General features: G+C 32.7%; 1 protein-coding gene across 1 annotated transcript; it reads left to right on the top strand.

The window, feature by feature from the left end:
* The first annotated feature begins 947 nt into the window (after positions 1-947).
* On the top strand, positions 948-7,902 carry LOC113727458 (uncharacterized). The gene is made up of 9 exons (XM_027251624.2): positions 948-1,259; positions 1,880-1,944; positions 2,872-2,920; positions 6,072-6,166; positions 6,360-6,445; positions 6,517-6,576; positions 6,688-6,769; positions 7,087-7,200; positions 7,432-7,902. Exons 1-9 carry the CDS (start codon positions 1,073-1,075, stop codon positions 7,597-7,599), a joined length of 906 nt encoding a protein of 301 aa, XP_027107425.1. The 5' UTR covers positions 948-1,072; the 3' UTR covers positions 7,600-7,902.
* The last annotated feature ends 4,867 nt before the right edge of the window (positions 7,903-12,769 follow it).

Here is a 12,769-nt window from a genome sequence, read left to right on the forward strand (position 1 = left end):
TTTATATCGACTAACTTTTTCTCATGCATGTGTATGTGTGTGTGGATGTATGTACGTATGTATTTATTTATGTATATATCAATTTGAGTAGGGTCGAGGGTTTGGATCTAAATTTTAGTATGGATAATATAAAATTCGGTCTTACTTAAATTTATAATTCACCCATAGGATTTTGAATTTGGGTAGGGTTTGAATTTTCCTAGGTTTGGTTTAAGTAATACCCATGTAACATACCTAGTTAAGAGGACGGTAAGATAATGTATAAGAAAGTATATGTTTTTGTTTGTTGGATTCGTGAAGCAAAGAAGGTGAAGTGTAGTATCATCTTTTTTTCATACAAATATTGAGTGCTTGATGATTTTGTTAAAGCAACTGCCAAATTTACCTCTTTTGTTTCATTTTGGATAAGGTAACATGCTAGTAGAATGCTTGTTCTTTCTTGGCTTGTGTGTATTTTTTTTAAGATTATTAAAAGATATTTCACTAAAAATAAAACCCCTATTCAAATCATTCAAATTATAGTTATCTATGTAAAAAAATATGGCAAAATGTTTTTTGGAGTTAATAGAATATGTTACAATTAGAAAAGGGAGATTTGATTTTATTTGAAAAAATCAATTAGATGTGATCAAATTGAGATCATCCATAAGTTTTAAATGCCTATTTGCAAGTCTTTCTGTGAGCAAGAATAAAATCAATCTGCGCTTACTATACTATACTGATCAAATTTAGAGGCATTCTCCCTCCTAGGCCTTTGGAGACAATTAAACCTTTGGTTTGCAACTGAGGTTATATATATGTGATTCTCAAGAGTAGATTTGTAATTAAATAGATGTATGCACATATATTTAGAGGCACCAAATTTATGCGGACAAAAAATATCTCTTTTAAAAAGTGAGGGGCTATTTTAGCAAATTATCCTAACTATTGTGGCGGATCCACATCCAGATCCAGTCCCGGAGAGGGCTAAAAAGGCCGGCTTTTCCCCAACCTTTCCAGTTCCAAGGGAAGAGGCATAAGCCATCATCTTCATTTTCATCAGGAGAGAGAGGAATAGAAGAAGAAGAAGAAGATGGTGAGCAAAACAGAGGAAGAGCAAGTGAATAGATTGGAGAGTCAAGTGGAGAACGGAGGAGGGGGTGCTTGGGAGTACCTTTGCCTTGTCAGGAAGCTAAAGCTTAGACGCTCTGATAAAGTCTTAAAGTTCGGATTATCCATCCTCAATGACCCCAAAAAACGATCTGCTCTTGGCCCTGAAGGTAGCTAATCAGTTCTGCCAGTGTCTACCATTGTTTTCCATTTTTTTTGGGTTTTTTTGGGGGTTAATTTTGAAAGATTTTAGTGTTCCATGATTAATTTATTTGTGGGTTCCAAGAATGTGGAAGTTTTAGAATCTGGGATATGGGCTTTTTGGAGACCTTTGATTGAATTTCTGGGTTGTTTTTTCTTTTTCTTTATTCTTCGTTGACTGTAGAGTTGCAATTTTACTAGTTTCCTTGAATTGTTAGGTTTATTTTGTTTTAAAATTTCTTTCGAAGTGTATAGGACTTTGTGATTTTATGCTGAATTCTGCATATTCTGATGAGGTTAGCTGGAGAGTTATGGTTTCTACCTATTTGCACAATGTTAATGTGGATTTCAGCTTGTCAGTTGATACAATGAGTTTGTATTTCATACGTGTACAACGTTTTGCGCGGTGTGTGTACTCGATATGATGTTTCTGTCAACTGTAAGATATATTCCATGTAAGAGCTCGATGTTCAATACTGGACTGTAGCATTTTGTTCTGTTACTGCATATTGTTAATTATCAGCCCGTTCTGTTATTGTTTGAAGTTTTGGAGTAACCCTCTTTATGTACCTCTTTGGCATTGATGTAGAATGGACTTTATATGAGGAGGTAGCTGTTGCGGCTATGGACTGTCAGTGTCTTGATGTGGCAAAGGTAGATCCTCATTCTTCTTTGTTATGGCTGACTATTGATATTTGGTTTTCTTGGACTAATAAATTGTATGCTTAAATGCTAAAGAATTACCAATATCGTGAAGTGAGAGTACATGAATTTCCTTGTATTATTTTACATGTTTTATTTGCATAGCCAAACATGATAATGTGTTTTTTTTGTTGAAAGAGCATGATAATGTTTTAAACAGTGAAGAAATCAGGTGTTTGGATTAGTATGCTTATGTGCGATGTGCGATTGTTGTAGCAACTGCTCTACTATTCTTCAACTAGTGGAATGATAAAAACTTTACAAAACAAAAATGTGAAAGTTTCCAATTGGTCATTACCTCTTGGCATGACAAACCGCTCACAAGAATTTCTTCTAATAGCTTTTCAGACTGAATGTCTGGTCTGTTTTCTGGACTCGAGGGGATTCACTTGTTTGATACTTGTAATCCTCCTCGGAGAAAGAAGGCTAACTTGGTCCTTAAAGATTGGTGACCTAATAACAATCAGTAAAATATTGTTGGACTAATTTGTCTACAACTTCTTCTTTCAGCTAGAATAGCATTGTGGTTGAACTTTGTTACAACAGTGTTCATGTTAAGCAAAATGTGTGAAGTTCATACTAAAGGCCCTATGATGCGAAGGCAGTTAATATTACTGAACTGAGAACCCAGGAGATGGGAATGATGTCTAAAACACTTTTCTATTTGTTCTTTTGTGAAAGTAATCAGCTACTCAGTCATCATTCTGTCATAAGTGGTGTGTTGAAATCTAGATATTTTTTAGCAGAAATGACCTTGTTATTTGACATAGCTTTGGTATAATACTTTGTGCTCTGGTTAATGTGCCTTTTGGCTTGTTTTTTCTATTATTTTTGATAATGAACTTGGACTTTACGAACCTCATGACTGGATTTTTGTAGGAGTTTACTAAGGTGTTACAAAAGAAGTTTCCGGGAAGCAAAAGGGTTGGTACGTATGTGTCTGCCACCTTATGCTTGGTTTCAGTGAGCTTCAATATAGCACACAGCTCTCTCTCTCTCTCTCTCTCTCTCTCTCTCTCTCTCTCTCTCTCTGGGGGTGCTATGTGGACCTAGAGGAATTATGATGCATATGTATAGTCCACACGTAACTAGTCTTAACAATGGAAACTCAAACGAGCATAGTTACTAAAGGAACAATGTGCCATCAGGCAAGGTCTTCTAAGGCTTAAAATCAAGCTGCAAGGGGAGGCACATGCAAGTGAGGCATAACTAGCAATTTTAACTGTATATATCTGGTGCAAAATGGAAGAAGATGCAGAGATGGAGAGAATTACATGGAAAGTAGGAGGATAAGGTAGGAATACTAGTGGCTTAGAGGCTGAAGAGTGAGGGAAAAAGTAGAAGAAAAATGAGATAATTATGAGGAGGCTGGGAGGGAGAGATAAGAGTGGTTGTCTGAGTATAGAAGAATGATAATAGGAGAGAGAAAATATAGCAGGTGGGAAGGGAAGAAACTTTGTAGTTGCAGTCAGCTGGGGGAACTTGACCAACTAGACTTGTAATTGAAGGCTTTCTTCCGCAGAAAATATACCTAACATGGGGTATAAGAAAGGTGTTAAATGGGCAATAATGTGCAACTACAGTTTGATTAGGCTCAGCCTCAAGCACCTTGTGCCTTGCACCTGGGCTCCCAATTATGCATGCCTCCTGACCTGGGTAAAAACTAGGCACATGACTGCACCTGCTGTGCCGGAAATGACCATAGCTAATGAGCAACTTTGCCTGTGAATGGTTTATATCAATGACAATCCACTTGTTCTAACCCGAAAAATAGCAATGTTATACGGTTTTCATGCTTTGTAGTACTGATGAAATTGATGTATGTGGCAGTTGATGCCCAGATAAATGAGCAATCTAAAAAGCTTTAGTGGCTGGTGCAAAAGCCAATGCATGATACATGTTAGTTTTGTACTTCCGCTTTTGTATTTTGTGATTTTGTGCACAGGCACCATTTATGATGCTGTGTTATTTGATTGATATTAGTTGCTGGATAGATTTATTACTGAACTCTACACACAAATATTTGCATTAAAATTACTTGAATCCTATTGCTTTTCACCCCAATATTTGGGGAAGAATATATTACCTGCTCCGCCAAACTTTGTTCTCTGATGTCTAGTCTAGTTTAGAATGCCGATCTCTAATGAGGCAAACGTGGTTTAACAAAATTGCTTAAAGTCAAACCCATGAAGCTTTTCTATCCTTTCAGTACGATAATTGATACTTGACGTTAATAAAATGTAGTCCACAATATTTTACCATTTCTTTCATTCATTAGCTTGTACCAAAATTTGGAATCATTCTTTTGTTTCGCTTTCTTGGTTTTGGTATTGTTGGTCTGCCATATATGTGTGTATGTGTGTGCGTCTATATATATATATATATACGCACACACACACGCACATATATATATGCTTTCAGAAAATCAAGCAGTTGAAATATGTGTAAATTGAAAACAAATGGATATTGATATTTCAGGTCCTGAATTCTGTATTGTATCAAAAGGTTTATCCTGCATTGTAAAAGTTTTCCTAGAAAACCTGTCAATTCGATCAGCATCGAAAAAAGTGTCGATTTTAATTGAAGTAATTTAATATATCTTCTTTTGGATCATGAACAGGGAAAGCATCTGCTCATACATTGTAGATCTTGCTTCCCTCCTATCCCCTAAAACTACAATCACATGTTGGTCACTATTTTGATTTTACTTGAAAACATCCTGCCTTGCAGCAATATTCCAATGTCTTGTAACTATTATTAGAACTCCCATGAGAATGAAACTAGTGCTTTTTGGCGATTGATTAATTCTGTGGTTGGTGGATTTGTTTCAAACTTTTGGTATGGTTAAAACCATCTCTGGAATGAGAGAAAAGAAATCTGTACCATTGGGGCAAAAAAAGGACAATATTTTCATTCACATTTTTGTGACAAAAAGGAAAAGGAAAGAGAGGATTGATTTTTGCAGAAAGTGGCAACGAAAAGAAATATGATGAGAAATTTGTTTCTGGAGACTTGAGGGAATTCTCATCAATTGCAGATTTATTAAATACACTTATAAAAGTGGAGCATTACTTGGTTAAGAAATTTAGTGTTACGGTTCTCTTTTTGGTGGGAGTATAACCATTCTCTTTGGATACATTGTGTTGCACAAATTAGTTTATGAACAACTCTAAAATTCCAAGAGCCTCACCTACTTGATTGTCTGTACATGTTTTTGTAATTTCCTCAAGTAGTTTGGTTGAGCTCATAAATATGCTGATAAAATTTTGACCACTATACTACTCAGTTCTTGTCATTCAGGATGTCAAAAGTGTCTATTTACTGAGAAAAGAGAAAAATTGTTGACATGTGAATTCTTGAAGATAGAAATAAAAAGTTTCTGTGTTTGTTATACAGCAACAGTATCATCTGAAGCCTAAACCAGACTCTCCATCTGAACTACTTTAAGGAATGGGTTCTGTCATTAAGGTTATGGTTTTAGTTGTCTCTGGTTAATGCTTAATGCCAATGGCTGCATCATTCACACAAGTAAGAGTTTGATTGGCTTTAGTTTGCGCGAAAATAAATATTTGATCAGGTCAAGTAACTTCATATCTGGAGCTGAGGAGGATTTGGTCTAGTGGCTAAGGTTGAGGTTCAGAGGTCCTGGGTTCAAACCCCCCCCCCCCCTTCACTTCTTAAATCCCACCATTCCCTGTTAAAAAAAATTAAAAAGAAAAAAAAACTTCATAATTTGGATGGTTATGGTTGACTTTTATCTGCATAGTTAGGAATTGGGTGTTGTCAATGCATAAATCAAAATATCACCTTCAGCTGTTTATAGTGTTATTGGTTGGTTGTTTCTTCACTTGTAAGAGGTTCATTATTTAAGTTGAATTTTTATTGGTCGGAGTATTTTGAATTTGTTTGTCTCACAAAATGTATCCAACATTCAAGAAAATGAATGAAGTAAGAAATAATGGACCTATTTTATTTGGTCTTGCAGTGTTTTTCTTTCTAAATCGAGGCTGCTGGTCAGTGTAAAAATGTGCGTTATTGTGTAGTTATGGCTTTGACTTATTTCTTCATGTAATTTGTAGGTAGGCTAGAAGCAATGCTACTAGAAGCTAAAGGATCATGGGCAGAGGCGGAAAAGGCTTACATGAGCCTTTTGGAGGACAATCCTCTTGATCAGGTAGTGGTCATTGTGTCATTCCTAACAATGTGATAAATCTTGCATAAGCTTCTAATCCTTCCGGGCGCTACCAGGTTTGGTCCTGTGGATGTGACCTCTTATTCACAGAGAGAGTAAATGACTTGAGTGCTATTTTGGATATGGCTGATACGCGACATATATTTCTTTATTTTTCACTTAATGGTTTATGCAGATAGTACACAAAAGGAGGGCAGCCATGGCAAAAGCACAGGGGAATATTCCGCTTGCAATTGAGTCTCTCAATAAATATCTTGAAATGTAAGAATATACCTAAGCATTTTTATGGTTTTTAAAAGAAACCACGTGTACTATAATGGTTTGCATTTCAGATTCATGGCAGATCAGGATGCCTGGAGAGAACTAGCTGAAATCTATGTTTCCCTACAAATGTGAGTTGAGTTCAATTCTCTGAGGGGTTTGGAGAACCAAACTAAACAAGGTATAGATATAGTCTTGATTTTACTGTTCATCAATGTAATAGAATTTCCTGAATTTAATAGGTACAAGCAAGCAGCTTTCTGCTATGAAGAGCTTATTCTGTCACAACCAACCATTCCATTGTTTCACCTGAGCTATGCTGATGTAAGTGGCTCGACCAAATGCTCTGTTTTCCCCCCTTTCCTTTATGAAGAAATGCATAAGCACACTGTAGGACTCAATTATGCTAGTTATATTTGAGAACTTTGTCCCTCTTTCTTCTCTTTGAGAGGTGCAAATCACATAACTGCTGCCTGCAGGAAGTTGCCTTTACTGACCTCAAAGTTCTTAACATTTTGCAGCTGTTTCATAATGTATAAGAATGTTGTAATACATACACGTCTTAAAATTATTATTTTATTTGATTGGATCTAATCTGATTTGATAATTCTGTTTTTCCTTTATCTGTTTGGTTAAACTAGGTGCTCTACACTCTTGGTGGACTGGAAAATCTACAGACAGCAAAGAAATATTATGCCTCTACAATAGACTTAACTGGTGGAAAGAATACAAGAGCACTTTTTGGTATATGCCTGGTGAGGCCTCAGCAGATCCCCTTGATACATGTGCCTGCTGGACTGGGCATCATAAAAATGCCAGCTTGAATTTTATTCTTTTCTTTAATTCCTTGTAGTGTTCGTTATTATTTTTGAGTGGGGGTTGGTGCTGTTGGATAAATAAACATTCATCATTGGATTTTTGTCTAGCTTTCAAGTTAAGTCCAAGTGGGATCTGGCTGAAATTAGTTTATTATAAATGTTTTGCAGTGTACTGCTGCTATTGGACAACTGACAAAAGGACGGAACAAGGAAGACAAGGAGAACTCACAGCTACAATCTCTTTCTGCAGTTGCATTGGAGAAGGACTATAAACAGAGGAATCAAAGCAAACATTCTCTGCTTACTGCCACCTTAAAAAGCTTGAAACTATCGTAGTAAAGTTATTGACATGGCTTATGACTACGTCTTCCCTTGTGAACTGGGGATTGCAAGCACCTTCAGTCGCGTGACAAGTTTCTGGATCAGTTAATGTTTGATCGCTTAATTGTAGTTCTTTTGCTATCCAAAGTCCTTTTACGACCATGAGAGAATAGCTATCTTGTGTTTTAGTGCTCTAAGACAAATAGGAGCATTTTTTGCCATTGATTTGCTTAAACTTGATTTCTGCCCAGGAATCTGGTTGTAATGTTCCTTAAAGTAGGCTGAGGGTATATGAATTTTACTAGATTGTGTGTACCATTTGGAGGACTTGCCCTTCTTCTTCCATTTTTTTTGGTATATGCTCCAAAACTGAAACGATACGGGAGTACCTTCAACGCTTTTACTAGTATATTGATCGGGGGAAGTTGTTGATACTTGCGATTTGCCAAAACAAACCACCACCCCTTCGCCCTCAAAAGCCCAATAAAATTCATTACAAATGCCTGCCCCATAACAATTTTTGACACGTTCATCGGGGCGATGCATTAAAATTTACTTTATACAATCTTGGCTAGATGTGATGGTATATACACTATACAAAAAATAATAATAATAAAAAAGAAAACTTTTGTTTTATATCAAGAAAAGAGACATTTGGCTACACAAGTATGTTCAATTATTGTGACTAAAATTTAAGATAATTAAAATGTGAGTATGAATATGATAAAGAAGCTAAACCTTCATTTATCGATAATTAATATCATCTCAGCAAAGTGGGAATCATCAGTGCACTAACATTTCGTAAATGGTTCCTCTACCTCAAAAATTTCTTGATGATGGAAATGAACACTTAGATAAACAATGAATAACCCAGAAAGAATAGCATATTGCCAAGAATGTCAAAAATACATTAGTAGAGACTTAGCAATAAAAGCTAAAATAAATAGAGTAAAAAATCTTATAAATAAAAATCATTATGAAGAAATAGGCATAACTAACCATTCATATTGTCCTTGAGGAGTACTAAATACTGTGTATTTAATACTATCAGGATGCATTTTTAATTGATATTTCCATGGTTTTTAACTTATTTCAATCCTGCAAATCTGAACAAAATATTTTGGATTTTGGGAGTGACATAAGTGCTTACATTTTATTCCATACTTTGACTGTTTTGATGCGGTGTCCTTATCTTCTTTTTTCTCCTTAATACAAGTCAGACATGTGTTATTTTTGTACTTTCTCATCCTGCACAAAGTTTTGTTGCTGGATTTTATCCGATTGCTTTCAAGTAAGCGTATTTTTCAATTTCAATAATTCATTACTACTTTCGAGGTCTTTCCTGCATATGTAGTCATTATTGAAAAAAATACTCCATTTCCTTTATATGTACAAAAACCTTGCTTGAATGTATTTTCAAAATTTTGTAAAACAGTTCTTATTCCAAGGGCTCTTCGATAATGTATTTATTTAAAAAAAAAAATCATATTCCTTCGTTGTGGGTAAATCTTTTTCTCTAATTCATCCAATTTGATAACTTTGATATAATGAAAGGTATCATATCTATTTGAATCTTCAAAATTTGGTCTAGTTGAAATAATCTTGAGTATTAAAATGTCTTTAGGACCATATGTAAGATTATTTTAATAAATATGCTATACTCCTTCTTGAATCCACCGAGGCAGCTTGAAAATTTTAGAAAAGTAGGAGTAGTCATATAAATAGTGTTGATTATTCCAAAATTGTACCATTTTTGAATGAAATTGCTATCACATCTCTCATCTGAGGTTAGATTCCTGTGAAATTCATATAATATGTTTCCATATTTTATAAACCATATAATTCTCTCATAAGAGAATTGCATTCAGAGATGAGCGGATGCTCATTAATTATATTATCAAGTATGAGTATCCTTTGAAATGTCTAGTTCCAGCTAAAATTCAGTCTTAAGGATATTCCATCATTGAGAGAATTTATTCCAAATCTCTCAATTTGTTGATAATCTTTTTGTCCCGATGAAGGAAGAAGATTTTCTATTTCATCCTTTTTGAATAGACCATATAATAATATTTCAACCTTATCATAAAGGCTGACTGTATTATGGCCTTATTCGGCATATTTGATAAGAAGATTGAAAACTTCTTGATTCATATCTTGATGATTCACAATATTCATTATGTCATTGAATGACGTTTTATCCATCGGCATATTTGATAAGAAGTTTGAAAACTTCTTTATTCATATCTTGATAATTCACAATATTCGTTACGTCATTGAGTAACGTTTTATCCAAGAGGATTGTTTGCTTATTCATTAGGCCTTCCATCTTTAGTGTGAAAATCTGCAAGACAATCCTCATCAAATTTTATTAGTTCAATTTCAATCATAAATTTAGATAATGCCATTTGTCATCTAATTAATCGTTTATTTTGAGGTAGATGTTTAATATTATTTTTAATAAATGCTCTTACTTCAGAATTATCCGATCGTAACTTAGATTTTTAGGTAGTAAAAAGTAGAAAATTTATAACATCCTTGTATTATTGCAAGCAATTCTTTTTCATTTATGTTTATCTTTTTTTTGTGTTTGAAAACATTACAGATGCATATCTACATTGTGGATTATTTTTCATTTTTAAAATCACACTCCATACTTTTTCAAAAGCATTGGTTTCTAATAATGTAGATATGCATCTACATCAGAAGGTAGAGCTAGGAATGGTAAATTCTTGCATTGCTCTTTTATTTTCTTCACTAGAGGTATATAATTTTTAGAGAATTCGTATTTATTATTTTTCTTTAGCAATTTTTGTAATTCCTTTCTTTTATATGCTAGGTTGTAGACAAAATTTGATGTATAGTTTAATGTTCTTAAAAATCTTTGTAATTATTTTTTATCTTCTAATTTATCAGAAAATGCCTGTATTTTTTCTAAAATATGTGGTTGCATTTTTATTCCTTCACAATTTATTTCTAGACCAAAAAATTTAATATCTTTTAATCCTATATTTGCTTTCTTTTCTGATAATCCAATTCCATGTTTTAGACATAGATCAGAAAATATATTTAGATGCTCTGAATGCTCTTCTATTGAATCTGATGCTATTAAAGTATCATCAATATATACATATGAGAAAGGATAACCCTTAAAGATTTTATCCATTTTTCGTTGATATATTTGGGAGGCATTTTTTAGTTCAAACGTCATAACTAACCATTCATATTGTTTTCGAGGAGTACTAAATGCTGTGTATTTATGATGTATTTTTATTTGCCAAAACCCACTCTTGCAATTGAATTTAGAATATATTTTCTTTTTTTTTTACTCATGTTTATGAGAGTTTTTTTTATATGGTAAAAAGTATCTTTCGAATATGGTTTCATTATTTAATTGTTTATAGTTAATAACCATTCTAAATTTATTTCTTATTATTTCAGCATGGTTTCTTACCATAAAAGCAGATGAAGAATGGGGAGAATTATTTTCTCTTATTAAAAGTATTTTTAATAATTCTTTAATTTATTTTTTGAATTCGTCTTGATCAATTGGATTATACCTCATAGGCTTTACTCTAATTATTTTTTTTTCGTGTTTGAGTTTTATTTCAGCATAATTTTGATTTTTGTCCCAAAAGTTTAGAAGATTTTTTGTATAACTTAATCGTAACTTTTCTTTTATGTCTTCTAGGGTAGTAGATATGATTTTTAATTGTAGTTATTTTAAATGTAATTGTCTTTCAAATTTTAACATAGAGCTTCCTTTAGGTATTTTTGATTTTTTTGAATATCCAATATCACCAAGCTGATCTATGCAAGAATGAAAAGTTATAGAAATTTTAATGACATAAGCATGTTTAAGGCGGAAAACTACGATCTAGTGGCCACAAGGAGTTTTAAAATCCATTTGAGTTTGTAAAATATCAAATAAAAATTTATGAAATAATTGAAGAAAATTATTTCCTAAGAGTATTTCAAATCCTATATCAAAGAAGTAAAATGGAGGCCATTTAACAAGAAATGAATCAAGTAATATTTGAGATTTAACTATTCCAAAATTTAAAATAACAGGGTTGTTAGAAATATTAATACCTGTTCGATCAGGTAAGGTTTCATGGTATTGTGGTGGAAAACATGTAGGTTTACATAAATATGTTCCTGATCTACTATCAATATATTTTACAAAATATTTAACTTTGTAATCTTTATAGGTTATTCCTATAGGTATATAAAGATTATCAGTTAATTCAATTTCTGTTTCTACAATTTCTTTTATTTCATGAGTTTCTCTATTAAAATTTATATATTGATAAGGATCTTGTAATTGAAAAATGGGTAAGTACTCAACCAATCTATGAGACATATAATTTCCATTAACTCTTGTATCTATTAAAATATTACAGTTTACCATATTTTTTTCATTCCAATATCTAGTTTCTATTTTATTACTTGTCGTTATTTTTAATTGGTATTTATATTTGGAAACTGTGAGAACTACTACTAACCATATTTCCTATATAGGATAATCTAGGTAACAATGTATTTGGCTTATCTAGTAGGAATTTTTGACTTATATCTAAATTGAACTCCTCATCTAATTCTATATTAGTAATTTCTGGAAGATATATTTTTCATACTTCAAAAAATAATTTAGGGAGATCTATAAATTCAGTATTTGAAAAGTTTTCAGTATGATAAGTATTTGATAGAATATAAGAAATCATATATGTAATATAATATGGTCTATTTCCATTGAAAAAGAAATCTTGTATTAAGGAAAGTATTTTATCAAAATCTTTATCTTATATATTATAAAATTTTTTGGATATGTATTTAAAATTAACTTTTGATATTTAAGATTTCCTCTAAGAATACCAAAGTTAGATTCTTCCCTACTCTTTATTCAGTTATCAATCATAGATCTTTATTCGATTATCAACTATAGCAAGATCTACAGGAGTATTTAGTCCCTCTCTAAATGTAGATCTAATAATTATTTGGATAAAATCTATATAAATCCATTCTATAGATTTTCTTATTTTTTCTGGTATTCTCTCTAATTTATTGTGAATATCTTTTTTAGATATTGATGGAATTATTATTTTATTAGTAGTAAGGTAGTATTCTAATACTTTTTCTTTGAGGCTTATTGTATTCTAATTAGAGGTGACAAAATGGGCGGGATGGG

The sequence above is a fragment of the Coffea arabica genome, chromosome 2c, assembly GCF_036785885.1.
Source record: "Coffea arabica cultivar ET-39 chromosome 2c, Coffea Arabica ET-39 HiFi, whole genome shotgun sequence".
In the NCBI taxonomy this organism is placed as follows: Eukaryota; Viridiplantae; Streptophyta; class Magnoliopsida; order Gentianales; family Rubiaceae; genus Coffea; species Coffea arabica.